At 55.6% G+C, this 24,520-nt stretch overlaps 1 protein-coding gene across 4 annotated transcripts; it reads right to left on the minus strand.

Moving 5' to 3' along the window:
* Positions 1-211: 211 nt before the first annotated feature.
* EGFL7 (EGF like domain multiple 7) lies at positions 212-12,872 on the minus strand. Of its 4 annotated transcripts, none has more exons than XM_063410231.1 (9): positions 12,739-12,872; positions 7,799-7,967; positions 6,226-6,348; positions 5,612-5,724; positions 4,848-4,943; positions 3,449-3,613; positions 2,566-2,630; positions 2,134-2,290; positions 212-477 (listed from the first exon to the last, which is right to left on the minus strand). In XM_063410231.1, the coding sequence occupies exons 2-9, from the start codon at positions 7,897-7,899 to the stop codon at positions 455-457; spliced, it is 843 nt and encodes a 280-aa protein (XP_063266301.1). In that variant the 5' UTR covers positions 7,900-7,967; positions 12,739-12,872; the 3' UTR covers positions 212-454. The 4 variants fall into 4 exon arrangements, with proteins under 4 accessions (XP_063266301.1, XP_063266303.1, XP_063266302.1 ...); XM_063410233.1 differs by lacking the exon at positions 12,739-12,872 and adding an exon at positions 11,070-11,201; XM_063410232.1 differs by lacking the exon at positions 12,739-12,872 and adding an exon at positions 10,129-10,243.
* Between the last annotated feature and the right edge of the window lie 11,648 nt (positions 12,873-24,520).

A 24,520-nucleotide genomic window follows, 5' to 3' on the forward strand; every position in this document is an offset into this window, starting at 1 on the left:
TGACACCTGGCTTGGGGCTGCAGGGACTTGTCCCCACCTTCTCCATGTGACGACAAGCACAGGGAGCGTGGAGAGGTCTGTGTTCCACAGGGCTGACAGCACAGCCAACCCTATGCCCCCTGCTCCCTGGGAGATGTTATCCCAGGGAAGTGCTAAGGAAAAGTCAGGTGGAGCTGAACACCCCCAGGTCACGCACAGCCAGGCACTCATGGCACGAGGTAAGGCATTTATTTGGTGCCTCTCCAGCAGGGAGAGGGCTCAGAGTCCAGTTTGGAAGGAACTGCGTGACCTTTGGTGGGGTGGGCTGGACGAGAGAACGATGGAGATGCTGATGGGAGCCCAGCCTTCTCCTGCCACCCTGTGCCTTCCTGTAGATGGTGTGGCTGCATCCCCAGCCTGGGCTGGAGAGGGAGATGAGAGCTGTGGATGCACTCAGCTTGCTCCAGGCACGCTGCTAGAGTTCGTTCTTGCAGGAACCTGGGTAGAGATTGGAAAAAAAAAATAAACTCAGCAAGATAAATTCAGTTGTTAGCCTGGCTTTGGTTTGTGTCTTTCCCAGGCAGAATGAGACTGACCTGAACCTCTGGGAATGTCAGAATTGCTGCTTTTCTTTTGCCAAACAACCCCAGGCTGGCTTCATCCCCCCACACTCAGGAGTGTCACTCTCACCTCCCTGGCATGTCACAGTCCTTGCCTGGGCCCTGTGCACAATGTCCCCAAATCCAGTGACAGTGACAGCCTGTGCTGGATCAGAGGTAGTTCAGACCTAGAGGGGCCAAAATCATTATGGCTTAAATAGCTCTGACCTGGTGCTTTCTGCTGATGGTTTAAAGAAGAGAAAATGGTTTTTCTGGTCATTGCACACATCCCCACTGAGCAGTTAATTGGGGAGTGCAGTTGTGGGGTAGCATTCAGTTGGGAAATGCTCCACCAGGCATGGAACAGGGATGGCTGAGTAACCCATGGGATGCCCTGTGAGCCCCAGAGCTTGCTGGAGGATGACAGGAGAGCTTTGTGTTCTACAGGGACTTGCAAGACCATGAAAAGAGACAAAAACAGGTTTTGCTTGCTGAGACAGACTTGGCAGAAATTAATTTCAGGACTTTGGAGTCATCCTTTGGAATGAATCCATGTTACCTTGTGATACTGCTCACATTCCTCTGTGCTGTCACTAATAATATGTGCATGGCACTACTAGAAAACTCAGCCTGCTGGAACACTCAGTGGTTCTGGTAATTACCCTTTCTGAGGTTTTAAGTGTCTATTTGCAGCTACTTTGTCTTCAAACAAGTTCTTTGAATTCTTTTTCTCTCTCAGCCATTACTGCAAGCACTGAACTGGGACTAGAAATGCCCTGAACCAGTTTCTCCTGAGACTTTCCAAGACTCAGCAAGCTGCTGTTCCACACCCCAGCCATGCCTTGTTTCTAGAATTATTTAATGGGGTGCAAAGAGCTGCTTATCAAAATAAAAGAATTCAGAGGGTTGTGTTCTGCTTGGGGTTAAGGTGAGCACCCCAGGGACCCGAGGGCTGTCCCTGTGCGTGGTGGGGACACCAGGCAGGACCCCCCACCTCCAGCCCTTTCACACGTGCAGCTCTCACTGGGGTCCCTTACACAAACTGGGGTCCCAGTTTCTACTTCAGACCCTCTCTGGTGCCCTTACTGCTCCGTAAACTTCCAAAAGAGATGCCTAAAACTTCCCAGGCTCATAAATCTGCCAATTCCTGCACGCTCCCTAAACTTCCCTGATTGACTTTTTGGACTGTTAATTTCCTAAGAGCCGGGGGTTCTTTCCTAAGGACCGAGTTACCAGGAGGGGACAGCAGCTGGGAGGTGACCCACTGCTCCCAGTGCCTCCCTCAGCTCTGCCCCACAGCCACCTCTCCATGTGCCAATCCTACAATTTCTGGCTGCTACAAGGGCAGTCAGATGGTGCAGCCATAGAAACAGCTTTGAAATGAAGCTAATGGGCTGTTTGTGTTCATCCTTTATTAATTACAGGCTGCTGAGCTGGAGGCAGATCCAGATTAACAGTGGCATATGTGTTAGTGATCTCGCTGGCCCACATCTGCTCCCCGTGGCCAGGATGGCTGGAGGCAGATCCTTCCCCGCTGCTTTTTCCTGGCACTCACAGGTCTCCAGGCGCTCCTCCAGGAAGGAGATCTGCTCGCTCAGGGAGTCGATCCTGTCCAGCTGCTGCAGGGAGTGGGACAGGCGGCTGATGGGGTCTGCACCGACATCCTCCGGCGGCATCAGGTTGTGGAAGGGGGCCAGCACCAGCTGGAGCTTCTGCAGGGAGAAGGGGAGCTGTGAGTGCATCCCCCCGGCCAGCAGGACCACCCGGGGGGACGCAGCACCCACCAGGGAGGGCTGGAGGGGCTGCGGTTGTGTTCAAAGGGCTGGAAAAGCCACGGTGTGGGCGCTGCCGGCGGCAGGGAGCGCAGCTGGGATTGCTGCTGGGATGTTAAAAATAGAGCTGGGGAGGAGGGAAACCCTGGCTGCAAACAGCCCCGGGTGGGAGCTGGCTGAGCAGGAACAGGGCAGAGGGATGTGCTGCAACTCGCCTGCTCCAGAGCTTCCACTCTGCTCCTCAGGTCCTTCATTTCTTCCTTCATTTCACTGGAGGGACCTGAAAAAGTGACCGAGGGAATGTCAGTGAGTAAAAACCCATTGCTGAGGTGAGGTGGGGAGAAGGACACGGCTGCAGGGCTGTAGCCAAGCTCTGCTGCTCTCCACCCCCAGGGTCTGCCCTGCTGGGATCATCCCCCAGAGCATCAGCTGGACCTGCTGGCTTCTAGCCCAGCTGCTAAAGGCACAGGCTGCTCCTGCTGCTGCAGCACCTGCAACGAAGTGGGGAGGGTTTCAGGCAGTGGGGCAATGCTTAAAGAACAAGAGATCTGGTGGATCCTGGCCTTTTGTGCCCATTTTGCCAAAAAACACCCAATGCTCTTCTGTGCTGTGGTGGGCACAAGGGGTTGTCCCTGCTGCTGAGGGTCCTGGCAGGGGTAGAGGCCGGTGGGGCACGTGCAGGCGGTGCCCTGCTGTCCCAGATCTCTGCTGCGTGATGCCCGTGCTGGCCACAGCGCATTATTACTCACGGTACGAGTTTGAAGTGTCACAGCGCGTACCAAAAGTAATAATGGGCCGTCACCAGCGGCGCTCCTCGTGGCTCCGGACCTGCCCTGCAGGAACGAGGATGATGATGGAGAGAACAGACACATCCCAGACACCTCCAGCCACAGCCAGGCCCTGCCGCCCTCACAGAGGGGTTTATGCTCAGGGGAAGTTGTTTGAGTGGGAGAAGCATTCCTGGGTCAGGAAAATAAAGCTGAGGGGTCCTGCCTGTTGTCCCCTCTCCCGTCTCTTGCCACTCCTGAGATGCTGAGTGTTACCCCAGCTCTCACTGCAGGCCCCCAGCAGCTGGGGCTCAGTGTGGGGACAGGTTACCTGCTTGGCTGGAGGTGTCTGTCCCCGGCGCTGGCACCAGGGGCTGGCAGCCCTTGTCATCGGCAGCGAGGCTGAAGCCATCCCAGCAGGCACAGTGGAAGCTCCCGGCCGTGTTGATGCAGAGCTGGCTGCACCCGTGGCTCTGGCTGGCACATTCATCCACGTCTGGAACACAGGAACAGCTCAGTGAGGAGGGGAACAGGGTGAGGGGCACAGGGGGGCTGCAATGGAACCCCAGTGAGTGCCCCCCAGGTGAGCTGGTGTTTGTGCCGGGCACAGCTCTGGGTGTGTCTCAGCACCACCAGCGCCTGGGACAGCCCTGGATAAACCTGGGCTAAGCTGGAGGGGATCTGGCCTCCTCCCCTCCTCCTGCTGCCCCCACAGCACAGCCACGAGTAAAAGCTGTGGTCAGAAATGTCCCAGCTCTGGCCAGGCGGGCGCAGGCAGCGCTCGGCTCTCATCCCGGATTTACGGCCGGGGTTTTGGTTCCAGCCAGCTGTGGCGAGGAGCTATCAGCCTTTCAAGTGTGTACAAAACCCAGTAACCTCTCCTCACACGGGGGAGTTATTAAAGCTGTTCCCACAAAGCAGAAAGAGCTGAAGCGCTTCCCACGCCCGGGCAAATCTGTTTTAGGCAGTGGGAAAATCTTTTCCCCCGGAGCCGGAGCTGTCAGCGATGGGCTCAGCCCTGCCTGGCCCAGCATGGGTCAATGCCACACGCTCCTCCTCTGCCTTACTGGAGGCTGCAAAGCTGGGAAAAGCTGGGAAATGCCAGGGTTTGTAGCCCTGGTGTGCACCACGCTGCCCCATTTCCCTGTGCTGAGGAGCACGGGGCTGTTCCTGTGCTGTGAGGAGCCTGGACATCACCAGGCTTCCCCTCCACCCCCGGGTATTTTTGGTTTACAGATTTTTAGTCTCTGCAGTAAAAGGGAGTTTTAGTTTACAGCAGGAGTTTACAAAGCCTGGGTGGGATGATCTCAGGCTGGCCCCACGAGGGCTCTGCTGCAGAGAGGCTTTTGCTGGCCTGCTCACAGCTCTGCTCACAGCTCTGCTCACAGCTCTGCTCACACTGACCCAGCACGGAGCAGCAGGCAGAGAAAAGGGGGATGCCAGAGCTGCACAGGAGGGCTGGGAGCACTGAGGCAGCCAAAGGGAGGTCAGACCTCCCCTGGGAGCCACACTTCCCATCCTTTCCTGGAATAGGTGTGAGTGTGTGTGCAGAGGCACAGAATCAGACACGGCCCAAGGTCTGAGAGGAGCCACAGCGCTGGTCCCTGTCCCCCTGAGGGGTTGGTGAAGGGCCAAGGACAGCCAGAGCCCCAGGGATGCTCCCAGCTCTGCCAGCAGCAGCAGGGCAGGTGTGACACGGACAGCAGGGACAGAGGGGACACAGTCCATACCTGTCTGGCAGGCTGGCCCCGTCCAGCCAGGGGGGCAGGAGCATCTCCCGGGGAAGGCGCAGCTCCCGCCGTTCTGGCACGGCTCCCAGCAGAGAGCTGTGAGAGGGAACACCAGCACAGCGTCACCCAGCAGCTCCGGGGGACCCCAGCTCCCTCCCTGCCACCCCAAAACACACCAGCACTGAGCTGTGAGAGGGAACACCAGCACAGCATCACCCAGCAGCTCCGGGGGACCCCAGCTCCCTCCCTGCCACCCCAAAACACACCAGCACCACACAGAGGGGTTGAGCTGCCCAGGGGGAGCAGGGATCAGGATGGGGGGAGAGAAGCTGAGGGGCCTGCAGGCAGCAAGGATGGGAAGGAGGAGGGCAGCAGGCAGCAGCAGTCCCTGGGGATACGCTCTGAGCTCATCTGGGGACAGCCTGGCTGCTGCTGTGGTTTGCATTTGTTGCCTCCTGAAAGCTTTTCTCATCCATTCCTGCTGATTTAGATGGGAAGGCCTCATTCATTTTATTCATCCTGTGGTAACTATCAAGGTGATAAGTGATCCCAAAGGAAAAAGGCCCAAGAGGCAGCAGAGAAAAGCTGGGAATTAATCAGATATTGAACCACATTTGGCCGTGATGCTGAAAATTTAATTCAGGGAGAATCCACCTGACAGGCAGAGGGTTGATAAAGGAGAGGTGTGGTCCTGGGGCCCCCTCCAGGGACACGAGGGGTCTGGGGATGGGCAGTGGCACCGGGGCGAGCCAGCAGCTCCTTACCTCTGTTACAGCCCAGCCTGTGGCCATTTGCTCTGCTCCAGCCAGGACAGCACGAGGCCGTGGGCTCGGGCAGCTGCCTGGAGCTCTGCCTGTAGGCGACCCTGTAGATGGTCCTGCAAGGCAAGGACGGGCTGAGCTGGGCGCCCCAAACCCGTGTCCTGCTCCCACAGCACCTCAGGGCGCTGCCAGGGGCCGGGATCCCCATCCCTGAGGATGGAGCAGGACCTGTGGTGCCACAGGCAGGCGGCACAGAGAGGTGGCACAGGCAGGCGGCACAGGGAGGTGGCACAGGGAGGTGGCACAGGGAGGTGGCACAGGGAGATCGCACAGGGAGGTGGCACAGGGAGATGGCACAGGGAGGTGGCACAGGGAGGTGACACAGGGAGGTGGCACAGGCAGGCGGCACAGGGAGGTGGCACAGAGAGGTGGCACAGGGAGGTGGCACAGAGAGGTGGCACAGGGAGGTGGCACAGGGAGGTGGCACAGGAGGTGGCACAGGGAGGTGGCACAGGCAGGCGGCACAGGGAGGTGGCACAGGAGGTGGCACAGGGAGGTGGCACAGGAGGTGGCACAGGCAGGTGTCACAGGCAGGTGTCACAGGCAGGTGGGCTCACCTGTAGGTGCTGCAGAGGCGGTGGCCCTGGCAGGTGGTGAGGTAGGGCTGGTACACGGGCTGCACGTGGGACTCGGTGTGGGCGCTGCGGCGACTCGGCGGCCCCGCGGCGCAAACCCTGCGGCTGAGCACAGAGGGGTCACCCCACAGCCAGGACACAGCCCCTCGCTGCTCAGGGCTAGTGGACAGCAGTGGCTGGTGGCCCCAGTGACCCGGGAAGCCACTTCAGGCTGTTTCGGGTCAGTGACACAACTCTGGAGCGCTGTGAGTGGCGCGGGCGCTTCCGCCCCCGTCCCGGGGGAGCAGTTGGGACCCAGATTTAGGGATGATTTACTCGTGACATTAATTTTCTCCCTTCCCCTAAAATCATTCCCTTTCTGGGTGGATTTTTCCTTTCTGAGACTTGTGCATTCCTGAAACGGATGCGCCTGTGGTCACCAAGAAATTAATGATTTCACAGGAAGGGTCAGGCTCACCGCAAAGAAAATAGAGGTTGGATAAAAGGCACTCCCCAGCCTTCCCAAGATAAGTGTTATCCAGGCAAAAACTTTCCCAAGGTTAACAGCCAAAGTGGTCTTGGTTAAACATCCTTTTTTTTCAACAATTTCCAGCCCAAGCAGGTCAGTCCCACTGAGGAACACATCTACTTGTCTCAGCCTCCCAGCTCAATTAGAAACTAAAATAAAAAGCCTGGGAATTAGCATGGACATCAGCTGGCTTCCATTAACTCCAGAAAACTCCTCTCAGCCTCATGATTAATGTTATAGAAGATGCAATTTTTAAAAGGCAATTGTTTGCTTTGTAAAACTTAGAATAAAGTTTTAGCTGCAGCCTGTGCGTGTGAGCGAGGAATTCAGCTGTGGTTTCAGTCCTGGACAGAATGTGAAAGGTTTGATGCTGGAGGAGCATTTCAGTGTAAAAACAAACTTTGTAGAAAATATGAGCTGTGTCTGGGGGAGGGTTTTGAGCTCCAGCTCCTCTCAGCTGGGGAAGAAACTGGGGCCCCAAGCTCTGGGCTTGCTCAGACCCTGCAGGAGCTGAGCTGAGCTTGCCCAGGCTGTGCTGGGATCCAGAGAGTTCTCCCAGAAAGGGAAGGGGAATTGCTGGAGCTGCCACTGCTGGGATTGCAGGAACCCAGCAGCACCCTGGGGAGCACAGAGCACAACCTGTGTCCCTGGGTGTCCCTCAGAGCTGGCAGCTGCATCTGCAATGACAGCTTCTTCACAAGGCTTGAACTGTGTGCTAGCAGGATTTCACACATATTTTCATGAAGGTTGTGCTTGAAAGAGACAGTAATAATTCCTCAATAGCTCAGGGCCTGATGAGCTTTTGACTCTGCTGGACAAAAAGCCCAGAGAGTTTTGTGGAGTTAAACAGAGCTGGGACATTTCCTCTGAAAGGTGTTTTAGCTTCAGGGAGAAAGCAAACAACCAGCAAGGGGCTGCTGAGTCCTGGGAGAGCTTTTACCACCTCCTCACCAGCCCAGAGAGCCACACAGGGCTGTTCCCTCCCATGAGAGGAGTGGAAAACAGTGGAGAACACCCCTGAGAGATGCAGTCAAAACTGGGCCTTACCCTGGCTGGGCAAAGCCCTCGGTGCTGGTGGTGCTGAGGATGAGGAGGAGTCCCCAGAGGAGGCAGCCCAGGCTCCACATATCCAATCCCTCCTGTGGCATCACCAGGTCCTGCTCTTCCGTGGGATGTGCTGGCTCCTACTGCATGGCTCGTCCTCCAGTGGGGATCCCTGCAGGGAGAGCAGGAGAGCAGCGCTGTGAACGTGAGGAAACGTCAGGAAATAAAAATTCTTCACTTGAAAGAATGACTGGGCACGGGGATGGGCTGCCCAGGGAGGCAGGGGAGTCACCATCCCTGGAGGTGTTTAAAAAAAGACTGGATGTGGCACTCAGAGCCGTGGTGTAGCTGATGAGGAGGTGTAAGGTCACAGGTTGGACTTGATGACCTCAAAGGTATTTTCCAACCGAGCTCATTCTGTGATTCTGTCATTCCATGAGGTGTCCCTGCCCAGCTGGTGACATCCGACAGAGCCCTGGGGACAAACCCCAGCAAGGTGGGAGCTGCTCCAGGCACAAACCCACCTTGCCCCGCTCCTCTCATCACTGTGGCACAACATTAATTCAGAAATTATTCCTGATTTACCCCTGGAGATGCTCTCAGGGCACCAGGGGCTGCACAGCTGTGTTGAGGGGCAGGCAAGGGACGTGTTTTGCCTGAAACTCGCTGCCAGTTCCAGGCAGTGAGGGCAGAACAATGGCCCATCATTTCTTAATGCATACAGCATTGTAAAGCTGTGTTTTCCCACCACATAAAACACTGAAATCTGATCTTCTTCTCTTTAAAACACAAATTCGTGACAGAGGAAAGTGCTGTAAGGGCCATATGTACCATCTGCGGAGTCTGTTCTGAGGCACAAACTGAGAGGTTTTGATTTTCTAGCAGAGGACAAATACGAAACAAGGCTGAAGAGGGTCAGTAACAATATCCAATTTAAACAATATCTCATTTAAACAAACCACTTGGCCTCCGGATGGCAGCAGCCGAAGGAGAAACAAATGAAACCCACCTTAAATATGCACCAATTAAGGAAAGAATCAAACCTTCTTAAAGGTCTTAATTAAACTTTCTGAAAGGGGAGGCTACACAAGAAACCTCCTTCTGAGACTGCAGGTATGGTGAGCTGCAAATCAACTTTCTAAAATCCCCACATGCTGTGGAGTGGGATTGGACTGGAAAATTGCAGTTTGATCCCCAAACTCCATTGGGAAATCCCAGCTCTGAGACAGGCTGTTACAAATAACCATGGCAAATCTGCAAACCCTGCAGGTCTCCAAGGCAGTCAGGATCGAGCTTTCCTTGGTGCAGGAGAAGAATCTGAGGCAGGGAGAAATGGAGATTCACATCTGGAGAGAAACCAGCCTGGAGCCTTCCTGCCCCTTAATATCAAATATCCCAGCAGATTTCCATGCCAGGCCAGCCCTGAGGATGGAAGGAGGATGTTGGTGCTTTAAAGCCTGTGATCCTCCATTCTCCTCCAAACACAGCAATTAGTTTAATTTCCTACTGATGAATTATGGTACCTCCACCATCAGGAAAGCAAATCTTGCTTGTCCTGCAGGAAGGATTTTTAAAAATAGTGAAGGAGCTTTCCCTCTCCCCAGTCCTGCTGGAGGCATTCCAAGGACACTGGTGTACAGGCACACACCAGCTCCCCTTTGCTCCACCAGCCAGCTTTTCCCAGGGCTATACTGGGACACAAAACTTCCCTACAACCCCAGATCCCAGCTCTCAGAGCTGCTCCTGAAGTCTGCGAGTCAAACTCTGCCAACCATCTCCATCCTCCCACAGGATTCCCGTGGCTGCCATGGGAGCTTTCCTTGTGGGGATGGCAAGAAATGAAGGGCATGAGCCTAAAATACAGAGTTTGTTTTTTCACTTTGAGCTGGAGCAGCACTGCCCTACCTCGAGTGCTCAGAGGATCCCTCTGGGTGATAAAATTATGGTTGCTTCATACCAGAAAACACTGTAAAAGTAGAAAATATGATTGTCTAAACTCCTCTTTTTTATGGGTTTATGAAAATCAACCTCTTTAAAGCTGCTGAAGATCCTCACACCTGTTGCCACCATCTATCCCATGCTTTTTTGAAGCACAGAACTTAAGGGAAAAAAATTATGCTCAAGAAAAAAATAAATACTTTTTGTCTCTGCCTTTCAAGCCTCTCAAATGAGGAGGGGAAGCCCCGTGGTCTGACAAGTGAAATTATGTCTTAGGGGTCAGCAAACCCTCCTTGGCTGACCAAGTGCTCCTGCAAGTCTGGGGGTCCCTGTCCCACCAGCCAGAACCATTCCCAAAATTCTCCTAAATTCCCAAAATTCTGCTCTTTCCTCACCTGCCACAGCAACTGAGGGCACACACAACCCACGGCACAGGCGAGCAGCACTTTCTCCAGCTCTGCCCACGGAACCAAGACTAAAACTCCAGCAGGAGGAATCGCGCTCTGCCTGCTAAGGGGTGAAAGAATCCAGCCCCTGGCGAGGATGGGGACGCCTCTCCCGGGACGGCCACGGCTGCACTTTTCCAGACAGCCTGGCCTGATCCTGCAGGTGAAACCGCGGCTCCAAACCTGGCCCGTGCCCTGAGCCCCTCCCGGGGAGGGTCAGTACCAGCCTTCAGCAGGGGGATGGATTCTCCCCCCAGACACCTCCGGCTGTTCCCTGCCCAGGCTGGGATGCGGTACCGCGGCACGGAGCGGGGCACGGGCGTGGGGACACCGCGGAGGGGGCTGTGGCACTGCCCAGCGGGGCACGGGGACACGGGGACTGCGGGGACACCGCCACCATGCAGGGAGCCCGTACCGCCGGGGGCTGCGGGGATGCCGATATCCCGGGGGGAGGCAGGGACACGGGTGTCCCGGGGGACTGTAGGGACACGGATGTCCCGGGGGGAGGCAGGAACGGGAGTGTCCCGGGGAGCTGCAGGACCACGGGTGTCCCGGGGGGAGGCAGGGACACGGGTGTCCCCGGGGACTGTAGGACCACGGGTGTCCCGGGGGAAGGCACGGACACGGGTGTCCCCGGGGGCTGTAGGACCACGGATGTCCCGGGGGGAGGCAGGGACGCGGATGTCCCGGGGATGCTGCCCGCGGCCGCAGCAGCCCGAGCCCCGCTCCCCCCTCCCGCCGGCCCCGGCTCCCTCCCGGCCGCCCCCCGCGCTGCGGTACCGAGCCCCGCTCCGCCGGCAGCCCCGTCCGCCGCCCCTCCCCGCCGGGGATGCGGCCGAGCCCCCCCGGCCGTGCCGGGCCCCCCCCGGGCCGTGCCCGCCGGGACTCACCGGTGGCGGAGCCGCGGAGTCGCCGCCGCGCCGCGGCCCCCGCGCATTTCCTCCCCCGGCCCGAGCCGGTCCCTCCGCCCCGGCCCAATGAGCTCCCGGCGGGGAGGAAAGCGGAGCCTCCCGGCCGGGGGGAAGCGCCGGGGCCCGGGGATCTCCGCCTGCCCCCGCCCCGCCGGCCGCCACCTGCCCCCGGCTCCCCGGGACCGCCGGAGCCGGCGGGGCCCGCGGGGGAGTCGTGCGGGGACAGGGCTCCGGTCACCGCCCGGGGTGAGGGGACACGGTGCTGTAGCGTCCCAAAGGTTGTCCTGCCCCAGGTGGGGACAGGATTGCGGGGGACCCCGGCCTGGGCGCATCTGGAGCCTTCCCTGGTGACCCCACTCAGGACGAGCCCCCAGCCCCACAGCCCGGCCCCGAGGTGGCTGCGCCCCCCAACACCCCCTCGCCCAGGGGTGCTCAGGCTCCCCGGGGAATGGTCCATCACCAGTGCGGTGGCCAGGGCAAATTTATCTCCCTTTACTAAAAATTACTGTCCTGGTTCGCACTCCCCGCCATGAGCACAGAGGATTTTAGGAGCAGACATCGCCTCTCCCTGGGTTAGAGACCTGCTCCAGACCCTCCCGTTAATCCCCCCGGGCTCATTCCAAAGTCCTGCAGGATGATGAACCGCCAGGCCTCCAGCAAATCATCAAGGATGCTTAGAGAATTCCTCGGGAGCCCCTCTGCTGCAGAGGGACCTCCAGGGTGACACCCAGGGCTCAGCCCCGGCTGCCTCGCACCTGCCCCGGGACAGCTCGGGCAGCCCCAGCCCAGCTGCCTGCAGGCTTCTCCTCTTAAATGCCCAGTTATTTATCAAAGCGGCTCGGTTTGTGCCAAATTGCCACTTGTTTTGTCTACATTTTTGTCTGGAAAATCAAGAGCACAGAGGGTTATTGTTTCTCAAATGACTTAGGCGCCTGCCCATGCACAGAACCATTCTTAGAGATAGCAGGGATCTGATGTGCAAATGAATGGCAGGATGCAGCCCCCTGGGAATATTTGTTCCCATTAAGCCCTGAAAATTTTTTGAAAGCATGTAAGCATTTAAAGGAAATATTTACCAGTTCAACAATAATGGCTCCAAGAGAACAACTGAGATCACTGGCCCATCCCCTCTGTTTCCTCAGGGATGTGCTGGGGCTGCTGATGGATCTGGAGCTGCCTCGGGCAGTGCTGTCGGGGAAGCTGATGGGTGCTTGGGGCTTTCAGTGTCAAAGGAGCTTTGGTGGGATCCTCGCTGAGAAGGGAACAGAGGGGAATCCTCTCTGGAAGTGCTGGTCGGGCCAGAGATCCCTCCCAGCAGCAGGGAAAGGTTTGCTGGTGCTGATGGAAGCACAGCTCCGTGTTGCACAGCATCTCACACGGGTTTGTTCTCCCTCTAGACTCATCCTGCCTCTGGGAATGATTTCAGCTCCCTTAATTTCATCAGTACAGCTTCTCCCCAAGAGCCTTGGAAGCACAGTAATTATCTTGTTATGCAGAGAGAGTTACTGGGTTTTTTTCTGGTGTACGGGGGAGATGAACAGAGCCTGAATTATTGTCTAATAATTGCAAAATACACGTGGAAGCCACAGCTTCTCTGTGTGGCCACACTGAAAGCACAGGATCTCGTTTTGCAGCTGAGATAACTCACCTCATCCACGGTGCTCCATCAGGAGTCCTGGGCAGGGATCCTCTGCTTAGGGAGCATCCTGGTTTCTCTCTGTGAGGACAGACAAAGCCCAGAGTCACACTCCCTTTGCCAGGCAGGCAGAGAGCAGTGACCCAGCCCTCGCCCAGCATGGACCTGGTGTTCCCTGGACACTCCCAGAGACCCTCCTGCAGAGCGGGGTGAGGATGAGAGCAGGGTGGTGGCCACTGTGGCACTGCTGGTGTGCCAGAGAGGCACAGACAGTGTCACACCCATGGCAGGGCACGAGGAAATCCATCCCCATCCCACAGTGGGTGTTTTAGGAGCATCCTACTACCCTGACCCTCTCTCACCTTGCTGTGATCCCAGTGGGGATCCAGGCAGAGCCTCGGTGCCTTTGCACCTTTTAAGGCTGGAGTGAGCAGAGCAGAAGGGGTTTGCTGAGCAGGATCCATCCCTCCAGCAGCTTTGCCAGTGCTCAAGGCTGGGATTTTCCAAGAACCCAGAAGAACAGGACCTGGCACACTCTCCTGGGAGTATCCAAGCTCACCTCCCTGATTTGTGATGCCATGTGCTGTCCCCCAACACTCTATTTTACCATTACACCCTATTTTTACCATTACACCCTATTTTACCATTTACCTTCATTTAAAGACAAACATCCCTCACTGCCCAGGAAACCTTTGCACGAATCCCTGGGATTCCAAGTGCAAATCTGATGGTGAGGAAGAGGATGGGCTCATCCTTCAGCTCCTCACAGGACACCATCACACAGCACAGGACAAGCACGCTCCTTCCAGGGGTTCCACTGGAGCCTTCTCAGCAACAGGCAGCAACTCCCTAAGTGCAGTGAGCATTTTAAAATTCTGCCACTATTTTAATTGCAGAAAATTTCCTTTCCAGTTGCATTTATTGGGTCAAATCTTTGCTCCAGCAAGTGCCCGTGTCAGCTGCTAAAGAACTGCATACAGCCCATTAAAAGAGCATTTAATCCTCCGCTCTCAGGGAGGGTTCTGTGTCTTCTGTGCTAATATTCATTATGCTGGGAGGGAAATCCCCCAGGACAAGGCCTGGCAAAGTTCCCTTGGAAGCAGAGGAGTTATGGCAGTTCAGAGTGGGGGAAGATCAGATCTGTTGGCACTGTTAATGTCAGTGTGACGAGCTCCTGACAAAGGCAGCAGGGGATTTTGGCTCCTGCCTGCGTGGCCACCTGAATTCAAAGTCCTCCCCTGCCCGATGTTTTACATTTTCCCCCCTACAGCTTTCTCCCTTGCACACCAGAAATGTACTCCCACGACATCTAATATTAATGCTTGTCTCCAGGCCAGGGAAATGTTTCTGCCCAGCCTCCCTCTCAGATTCAACAATGTCCAAACCTCCTTGTGTCCCACTGCTTTTACCACCAGCGTGAGCTGGGGGGGACAGCGAGTGCTGGCCCCCAGCAGATCTCAGGCTGAGCACCAGGCTGGATGTGCAGGTGAGATTTCCACCCACCTCCCAATTTTCTAGAGCCTGCCAAGCCCACTGCACCTGCCTGGGTGTCCAAAATCCCTCTGGGAGCATCCGTGGTGGATTGAGGGCTGGAGCTGAGGGCTGGAATCGCTTCCCTGTTTGATAGGAGAGCTTGGAGGGTGGGAGGTACCTGAGGCATGGAAAAGGAAGGGTTAACAGTAGAGAATTATTAAATCAGCATTAAAATCCCACATCAGGAACCTGCTCTGTGGAGAGGAGCACTTCCAGCCCCTCACAGAAAATGGGACGTGCCTGGGCACACGAGCTGTCCCCAGGCTGGAGTGATGGATGGATGGGGACACAGGCAGGACAGTGACACACATACAGATGCAAAACCTTCCAGCCCCCACAAGCCGTGGCTGACCCCATACCTGTGGCACACAATGGGCTCTCACTGGTCTCCACGGGGGTCTGGCACAGAACTGGAAGCAAAAGGGAATTTTTGGTGCTCCTCAACACAAAAAAAAAACCACAAAAAAACCCAAAAAAACAAAAAAGGAATGGAATGGCTTTTGCTGTTCTAGGACAAATTTTTCTGCTCAGGCTTTTCACGAGGCTGTTTGTAAACTTTACACTTCTTCAGTTTAAGCTTTGGAGCAGCCCCTGCTCTGCAGAGCTCTGTGAGGAAAATGACCTGCCACTATTCTCTCCTGGCCCATATTGTTCTCGGCTGCGTCAGCTGCACACCAGCTATCTCAGTGGAAATCTAGAGGAGTCCACTGATGGCAGCGGGATAAAACCAGGTCAAACCAAGAAAAGGACTTGACCCATAACTCTCACTCTGTTGTCACCAGTGGCTCAGGACTCTGCATATTAAAACCATGACCTGAGCCCCACAAAGTGATTTTTTGGGGGTTTTTTTTGGCCTGAGTAAGGACTTCAAACACATTAATTGTCTCAGGACCAGTGTGTTATAAATTAAGGTGCCCATGGGGACAACCAGCAGCTGAGCTGGAGCTGTGCAAGCACAAATGCAGGAACAGGGCTTCATCCCATAGCCAGCTTTATTTTCCCTCACACACACACTTGAATTTTTATTTACATTTAGAGGATGCAGCAATGGCTGCAGTGTCAAAACTGGGAAATGATTCATCCCACCCAAGAATAAACTGAATTTTGCCGCTTTCTGTAAAATTTCCCTGGCAAAACCTGGCAGTGGCCCCTGCCCCACTTTCCCAGGGAATCAGCACATGGGAAGGGTGGTGGGATAGGGGAGCTGCAGGATGGCTCGGCCCCTTCCCCATCCCAGGGAACAGCTCAGCACAGAGCCTTTCACACAAAAAAGTTTTGCTCTGATCATCTTTCCCTTCCAGGGAAAGTCTCCTGCTGCAGGAACCCGCCCTAGGCTGTGGGCAGGATGGGGATCCCGGCGCTCACTTTGGGAGAAAGAACAGCTCTGATCCCCCCCTTCTCTTTGCAGAGACATTTTTATTTCCCTGCCTGCTCTGGGACCTCTTCCCTGGTGTTTCTCCCAGCCCTCCTGCTGCTGCCGGGGCTGGGGGGTGTCAGGCTCGTTTACCCCGATTTGTTGCAGTTTGTAAATCTGCCTGCCCCGGGCCAGCCCCATCTGCAGCAGCAGAGCCTGGGAAAAGGCTCAAACGAGCCCCAGACCAGATTCAATTTCTCATCCTTACCTCCAGGGAAACTTGGGAGAGCTGCTAGTGGAACGGCAGAGAGGGGGAGTAGCTCCATGGGCAGTAGCTCCGTGTTTTCCACTGCTGCCCAGAGGTGTGGTGGATTTTTGAGGATGCTCCAGCTCCAGCCACAACGGCCTTCCACAGCCTCCCAAGCACTGCCAGACCTTCCCAATCCAGCTTGAAATTAATTTAATCACTGACAAAGCCTTGTTGTTTCTTTCTCTGTTTGATTCTCTGCTCGGGGAGCTGGTTCCACGAATGTTGGACCCTAGGAAAAAATATGCTGGGTTATTTCTACCAAGAGCCCTTCACTGGCGTGGTTGTGCTCCATTTTCCTGGGCAGCCAGACCGTGCCTGGGTATCCCAGCTGCTCCTTTATCCCAAAATACCCTGAGTGCCTCACCGAGAGCCTCCTGCCTGCACAGATGAGCACAGCAGGACACACAGGTAGCTGCAGACAGCAGGAAAATCACCCAGCTCCCTGGTCATAAATCTGGGAGGCTTTGCTGAGCTCCTGGTGTGCACACCCAGCATGATCCGGGCCCGGCTGGCAGTCAGGGAAAGCCTCGGTGGGAGAGGCAGGACAGCCCCTGCCCACATCCCAGTCCTGCCCCACATCCCGCTGGGTCTGGGGGTGAATTCAGCAGCACCCAGAGGAGAGCAGAGGGCAGGGAGCAGAGCGGGGAGGATGGAGAGCTTGGTGAGGTATCAGAGCTACCCAGAGAGCAGGCAGAGGGAAAAGGGAGGGAGTTACAGAAACAAAAGAGATTAGCTAAGAATTCCCAGCTATCTCCCAGGAATTTGTGCAAGGGTTTGCAGCCTCTACAGGAACAGGAGGTAAAATTTACCCACCGGCTTCTCCTCCCCCTGAAAACAGCCTGGGAGCCAGTGGGGTGACTTAAAAATAACAGTGCCGGAGGCTGGGCTGTGCTCAGAGCAGAGCCGTGCTCAGCATGAGGCTGACAGAGGATCCAGCCTCGCTGGGAGGAGGTGGAGGCTGCCCCACACCCCGTGTGCCCCAAGGGATTCTTTACACACCTGTGTGCCCCAAGGGATTCTTTACACACCTGTGTGCCCCAAGGGATCCTTACACACCTGTGTGCCCCAAGGGATCCCTTACACCCCTGTGTGCCCCAGGGATTCCTTACACCCCTGTGTGCCCCAGGGATTCTTCACACACCTGTGTGCCCCAGGGATCCCTTACACACCTGTGTGCCCCAAGGGATCCCTCACACACCTGTGTGCCCCAAGGGATCCTTTACACACCTGTGTGCCCCAAGGGATCCCTTACACCCCTGTGTGCCCCAGGGATTCTTCACACACCTGTGTGCCCCAAGGGATCCCTTACACACCTGTGTGCCCCAAGGGATCCCTTACACACCTGTGTGCCCCAAGGGATTCTTTACACACCTGTGTGCCCCAAGGGATCCCTTACACACCTGTGTGCCCCAAGGGATCCTTTACACACCTGTGTGCCCCAAGGGATTCCTTACACACCTGTGTGCCCCAGGGATTCCTTACACCCCTGTGTGCCCCAGGGATTCCTCACACACCTGCTCACTTCATGCTGGGCATTCAACCATCTCCAAGGCTCCCATCATCAGAGCAGGGGCAAAACCCACTCAGAGCTCATAAGGATGTGCTCCTGCTGCCCACAGTGCCAGCTCCCCATCCCATCCCATCCCATCCCATCCCATCCCATCCCATCCCATCCCATCCCATCCCATCCCATCCCATCCCATCCCATCCCATCCCATCCCATCCCATCCCATCCCATCCCATCCCATCCCATCCCACCCCGCCCCGTCCATCCCCGCTGTGGCTCTGCGGTACCTGGGGTGCCCCGCTGTCCCCCAGCGTGCCGGGAGCAGCCCTGCAGTGCTCCCCGGTGGCTCCCGATGACCGTCCCTGCCCGGCCACCCTGGCTCCAGCAGCCCTGGTGGCCGTGTCCCCGGTGTCCCCGGTGTCCCCGGTGTCCCCAGCATGGCCAGCTGCCGGCCGCGCACAAGGCAGGAGGTGGCTGCCGAGGTGGAAGGGCGGCTTTTTATGCTTTTCTTCCTGTATAAATCAGGCCGGGGATGGACAATCCCAGACAGGACTTCCTGTGTGTGTTGCGAGCTGATAACGGGGCTCGGCGAGGAGAACAAACACGGAGGGGGAGAGGGGCAGCGGGGCGGGACCCCCACGCCGAGCCCACCAGGGATGGGCACGGGGGGCTGGCACGGAGAGGAGGCTCTGGGGACACGGGGAGGGACAGAGCTGCTGGCCTGGGCTCCCTCCTGAGCCTCACGCCAGGCCTGAGATGGGTGGGACGCACCCCACATCACTGGGGCACGTTTTGGGAGCTCCCATTCCAGCCAAGTGCCATTCCCCCTCCAAGGGGGGCACTGGGGACCCCCACTCCTTACTCCTTGTCCCCTCAGCAGCAGGGGTCTGTGCTAAGCATGCCAGGGCTGGTGGCCACCTCCTCAAGAGAGGCCACGTTGATGTTGACCGCCAGTTCAGCACCTTCTGGGTACTTGTGACCCCCAAAATTCGGGATACAAGGCTGTGCTCAGGCTTTTGTCACCCTGTCACACTGTGTTGGGAAAGGAAGAGGTGCGTGCTTTGGACCACCAAACCTGCAGGACATCACCTGAGCAAGCTGCTCTCTTCAGGACCAGGCAGCAGAGGAAAACAACTGCCCTGATGCCCTAATTTTCAGGCCCATTCAGGTGCCAAGCTGCTTGTATTTCAAATTTAATCTCTGTGTGTGCGTGACTCAGTTGAAAGGAGGAACAATACAGTTTTTAATGGGATTTTGGAACTTAAACCCAGACTGAAAGCAGAGGCATTTTGGAGCACGAGGGCTGTGGCAGTGGCAATTATTCCTCGACTCTCCAGCTTGTGGGTCCTGCTCCTGTCCCAGCAGAGTGCCTGGCATGGATTTAGGGCCACGTGCCACCCGGGGCTCCCCCATGTCCCCAGCTTGAGCTGGCAGCCCCCGCGCAGGCTCACGGGGAGCACGGAGCTGCTCCCACCCTGATTCAGCAGAACAGTGCTCTGGGCAAACCCCCCGGGAGCTGCAACATATTCCTGTGTTTATTTATATAAATGCACAGCTAAAGAAAGCCCCCTCTTGTTTTCCTTGGCAGAAGGGATTTCGAGGCTGCCCATCACCCTCCCCAGCACCACTGATTGTGCACCCCGTGTGTGTGAGTGTTCCCAGCGTGCAGGCATTCCCGGCTGAGGGGATTTTTGGGAGCACAGCTGTCCAGAGGAATCTCCCCAAGGCAAAAAATGAATGCCTGGGTGCTCCAATGAACTGCAGGGAGGCTCAGTCTCTCTCTTTCCTGCTCGGTGATGGGTTTGGAGCAGCAGGGAAAGGAAAGGCACAGGGGTGATGTGGATGGCTTGTGCCATCTGTGGGGTGAGGGATCTCAGATCCGGAGCTGAGAGCTCTCCCTGCCACCAGCACACACACACAGCTCAGCCCTGCAGTGCACAACAGCTCCTGAACCCTCCCAAAATTTTATCATCTCTACCCCCAAATTTTATCATTTGCAAGAAGCCCTGGCTGGCCCTGTGCCGTCTGTGGGATGGGTGCAGGTCACAGGGCACAGAGGGGACATTGCCCACCCTCCCCCTGAGCACACAGGGAGCCAAGCACCGAGCAGGACGGCAGGAGTGGAACGGGATTTGTGGAAAACCCTTCCTGTTTACCCAGGGTCTGCAGCCCTGGGCAGCGGCTGCTGGAGCAGGGAGTGGTCAGCAGGGGCCACGCCAATGGTTAAATGGTTAAAATCTGGAATTGTGACCCCTCATCTTCTCCTCCTGGGGAGGTTTGTGCTGGGAAACACCTGGGAGGCAGCCAAGGCTCAGTTAGGGTTTGAGGGAGGGAAGGAGGGAGCAGCGGGTGTTGGTGCCACACACTCGGCCACACCAGCCGTGCCCACACCTCTGCCTGCACCTCCCACTGTCCCCAAAGCCTCCTGTGACACCTCCAGCACCCCGAGGTGCCCTCCTGTGCACCCCACAGTGGCAGGTGGTAGTGGGACCCCAGAGCAGAGGAGCCTCTGGTTCCTCCTGCACATCTCCACTTGTGCAATGAAGGCATTTTCTAAAGCCTCTGACACCCAAAGGCCTCCTCTCCAAGTAGCTGCTCATTAACACCAGAAGCTAATTGCTAGCAAATTGTGAATTAGGTATTTGAGGTCACATGGCACAAGGAGCTGGCCCTAATCCCATTTTCCAGCGGGGGGTACAGGCGTGGGTGCTTCAGCATCACAGTGGGCAGCTCCTGCAGGACCAGGGTGGGCACAGGGACACACACACAGGGCCTTTGGAAAGCTTCATCTGCACCCTGAGGGCTCAGCTCCCCCTCTCACTCCTGACAGCTCAAGGAAAGCCTGATAAGGGAAGGGGAGAAAGTGAGCGAGACAGGGAGCAGAGGTTTAATGTTGTGCAAGTGGGCAGCAAAGGCTGGGGGAGAAAATCTCCTGCTTTGCAGGACTGGGGACCTCAGGGTGGCCAAGTGGGGACATGGCCATGCCCTGCTGCTGCTCTGCTGTGACTGCAGGGAGCCCAGAGTGGGACAAAGCCCAGAGTGGGACAAAGCCCAGAGAGGGACAAAGCCCAGAGAGGGACAAAGCCCAGAGAAGGACAAAGCCCAGAGAAGGACAAAGCCCAGAGAGGGACAAAGCCCAGAGAGGGACAAAGCCCAGAGAAGGACAAAGCCCAGAGAGAGACAAAGCCCAGAGGCTCCCCGTGGCCAGGAGCGTGGTGCAGGGCTCTGTTATCTGCCCTTTGGTGGGAGATAAGGCGTCAGTGCTGTCCTGGGGGAGCAGCTTGTATCTCTCACAGACACTCCCCTGGCTGCAGAGAGCATTCAGGCACTCAGAAAATATTGGAGCAGGGCCCTATCTTTGAGAAAGCTGTGTGGAAAGACACACAGGATGGATCAGCTCTGCCCTGCAGTGTCTGAGTCCAGAGCTCGTTTCCTCAGCCTGTGAATCTGCACAGCATCTCCTGTTGCAAACCCCTGTGGGGAAAAACTGTCACAGACCGAAAAATGGTACCTGGGCTTATTGCTGGGCTGGGAATCCTGCCCATTCCCCCCAAATTCCCTGAGGGATGAGGTGGTGTGGTCCTTGCACACCCCTGGTGTTTGCCTTGGAGCTGTTTTCCCGCAGAAAGATGGGAAAATGTTTTCCACTGGAAAAATTTCACTCTATTAATCCAGCTACCCCTTTCTCTCACCAGGAAACATCTCTGTGGATGCATTAACAACCATTAATTTATTTTTGCTATTATTTGGCAACAGAGCCCAAACCCTAAATGCAGAGCCTTGCTTTCAGCAAAGATGCAAAACACACATTTTGAATTCTCTGCCAGAAGTCACACCATTTATTAAGGTTAATATTATTAATAATCTTCTTATTAAGACCTGCCATTTATTTCATGGAAACCCAGACAGATTTGGGTTGGAAAGGAACTTCAAGCTCATCCCATTCCACCCCTGCCATGTCAGGGGCACCTTCCACTGTCCCAGGGTGCTCCAAGCCCTGTCCAGCCTGGCCTGGGACACTGCCAGGGATCCAGGGGCAGCCCCAGCTTCTCTGGGCACCCTGTGCCAGGGCCTGCCCACCCTCACAGGGAAGAATTTCTCCCTAATATCTAAGAAAAACCTACATTCCTTCAGTTTAAAGCTATTCCTCCTTATCCTATCCCTCCATGTCCTTGGTGGTGACTTCTGGGCTGTTCCATCCTCAGCAGAGCCCTGAAGGCTGAGCCCTCCTCTTCCTCTTCCCTGCCTGCAGCCAACAATCTCTTTCCCAGCAACTCTAACTGGTGACTGTAGACAAAAAAATTGACATTTTAAATCTTCCCAGTGGCAGAACAAAACACCTGCAACTGGTTAAAAAGTTTTCTACCTCAAAAAAAACCTCTCTGTGCATGGGAAAAATGCACTCCAAGGGCTGGTTCTGACCTGGCTGTGTGGGACAAAGTCCAGAGCAGGTCTCCACGGAGAGGACCTGAAAAATGGGCAGGATTTGACACTGCTGGTGCTGCACAGGAATGATCCAGCCAAATAACACCCGGCTGAATAGAGCTCCACGGCCTTTTGATAAAATTAATAAGGCGTGGAAGAGGTGTCTCCCATTAGTGGATTTAATACCTCGGCTTAAAAGTCCTACCCAGGAAACTTCCACGGCTTTTCTGCTGACTTCACTGGGTTTGAGCAGCATAAGAGAGAAGTGGAATTCAGCCTAAATGTCAGACAGCGAATGCAGAAGTCAGGACTTAGGAAAAAGGAAAAAAAAACCCAAACTGTTGATATTTCTCCTCTCTGACACGTCGCAGCCTGTCAAAATGGCCACTGCCTTTATTTTGTTTAATCACTTATCTCCATGGAGGGAAAAGGAAATTCCCAAGAACGCACGGTCGTTAAAAATATTAGCCAGGGCCTGGTGATTATTTTTGGTAGCTAAAAACTTCCTGGCTGAGGGGTCTGGGTTTGCATTGGACTCGGGTAAATGTTTTAGGATAACTTTCATAAATACCCATTATACTCAAACCAGTGGGCAGTTTACAATTCAGCTGGGAAGGGCGGGGACATGTTTCTCTTTCTTTTGTTCTGCCTGGCCGCATGCTAAAGTGCATAGATCCACACTGAATTAGCATTTAGCTATTTTCTCGTATCCTTAAATAAAGGGCCAGTTCACACAGTCAGAAATCTCTGTTTCCTTTCGGGCAGGAAAAAGGAAGTGAATGCGAGGGGCAGATTTGGAGTTTGCTTGCAAGAACAATTGAACTCCCATCCAGAGGGGAAGGGGATCTGCGTCAAGAGGAATTCACTTTTTTTTCTCTCTCTCTCTTTTCTTTTTTTTTTTTTAATTTTTTTTTTTTATTTTCCCCTATCTGGAAAGGAAGACAAAAATGACCTTTAGTTTAAAAGCCTGAAAGAATAAAGGTCTGAGCCTTCAGAGCTGCCTGCACAAATATAGTCATGAAGGCTTTTTCCTGACAAAAGGCTCCCGGGGCCGCTCGCGCCGTCCTTCAGCGACTGCGGACGCGGCTGTGGCTGCTCCCCTCTTACTTATCCCAGGTGAAGGGCGGCCCCCAAACCTGTCAGCAGTTCCTGCCCACCAGGGACAGGCCCTGGGTGTTTCTGAAAAGTATTTGCCATTTTCCTGGCTGTCCCTCCCCTCTGCTGCCCATGAGGCTTGGTGGATGGGATTTAGAGGATCTCCTTGCTGTGCTCCCCCAAAATCTTATTTATAGATGTGTGTGCAAGCAGGCAGGGCATTGACTCAACCTCTTTTGGTCACACTGACCTCATTTTGGTCCCTTTTCTGTGCACCACAAACCCTCTCCCAGCTTCTCTGGATGTGTACTGAGCTCTCAGGGCTTGACTAAATGCCCAAATATGATCTGTGTGGTCTCACTCAAACCATTTCAGTCCTCAGCACTATTCTCCTTTTAGTGGGCCTTAAATATCCACAGAGGGTTTTTCTGCGTATTTTTTCCTCCCCCCATGCAAGGCAGATTTCCAAGGCAAGCTTCCAAGCAAGCCCCAGAGCTGGAGAGGTTGAACCTTGTTAGGATGTTCGAGCATCTCCAAGGGCGTTGAGGACCTCAGGATGAAGGTGAGTTTCACAGGCTGGGGTATCCCCACAGTTCCCAGCTCTTGCCAGAGCAATCCTGGGAAAAAAGGGACTCATTCCTCTTCCCTCCTGTCCACACATCAGCCAGACCTGTTCCAAACCTGCCTGAGGGGTTTCTGCCCCAGGCCAGAGCCAGGCCAGCAGCTCCCACCCCGCATCCTGCAGAGCATCGCTTCCCCAGGCCTGCTTCCCTCCAGGTGATGAGCAGGGAGCACAGGGGATCCAGCTCCACTCTGGGTTCCCACACACTCACAAAGCTCCTTGGAGCACTTTTCCTCCCATCCAAGGAAAATATTTGCTCGGAGCACGGCTGGGCAGCGTCAGCAGCGAATGTCAGTGAGTGTCGGCAGGAGAGAAACTAATTAGGCAAAATGGGCCAAATTTCTCCCAGGAGGAGCTGCTCTGTGATCACTGCAGGGAGGATGGATGTGGCCTAATGGTTAAATTGATCATTTTGTGCTCTCTCGTTGCCTCTCTCCTGGTTTTATCTCAGCTGCCTGCCCGAGGGCTGAGCGGAGCTGGTGACCCTGCCAGCACATCACGGACACTCCCAGCTGAGCTGGGCTGAAATCTCCTCTCGGTGCTAAAGCTGTGGGTCTCCCAGTACATTTTGGCAGGTTTCCACTTTTCTCCTCCGGAGCTGTTCATCCTCAGGGAGTGCAGCTGCAGGGATGCCCCCACCAGCGCTCCGAGGGAGAAACCAGAGCCAACAGAGACCCAGAGGGACAAACACAACGGGTCCCAAAGCGGCCAAACATCAGCTCTGCTAAGGTCAGATGTCTGCAGAGCCTGGCACTGGGCAGAGGTGCATCTGGGAGTGCTGGGATGACTCAGGCCATGAGGAAATGCTGTCACCTCCAGCCCCGTGCAGCAGCTCCGCTCGCTTTCTCTGTTTCCAGCTCCACACATGGTTTTACCCTTTACTACCAAAACTTCCTGAGCAAACTCACCCCAGCTGAAGCTTGAGTGAGGTTCCAGGTCCTGCTGATG

This window comes from Prinia subflava, chromosome 12 (assembly GCF_021018805.1).
Source record: "Prinia subflava isolate CZ2003 ecotype Zambia chromosome 12, Cam_Psub_1.2, whole genome shotgun sequence".
In the NCBI taxonomy this organism is placed as follows: Eukaryota; Metazoa; Chordata; class Aves; order Passeriformes; family Cisticolidae; genus Prinia; species Prinia subflava.

Excerpts from the sequence above, each read along its gene's own strand:
- EGFL7 (XM_063410231.1), bottom strand. The coding sequence starts at position 7,899 with ATGCCACAGGAGGGATTGGATATGTGGAGCCTGGGCTGCCTCCTCTGG. Across the intron at positions 5,725-6,225 it reads CGCCTCTGCAGCACCTACAG|GACCATCTACAGGGTCGCCT; the intron begins GTGAGCCCACCT and ends CTTGCCTTGCAG. Across the intron at positions 3,614-4,847 it reads GGGGCCAGCCTGCCAGACAG|ACGTGGATGAATGTGCCAGC; the intron begins GTATGGACTGTG and ends CCTGTGTTCCAG.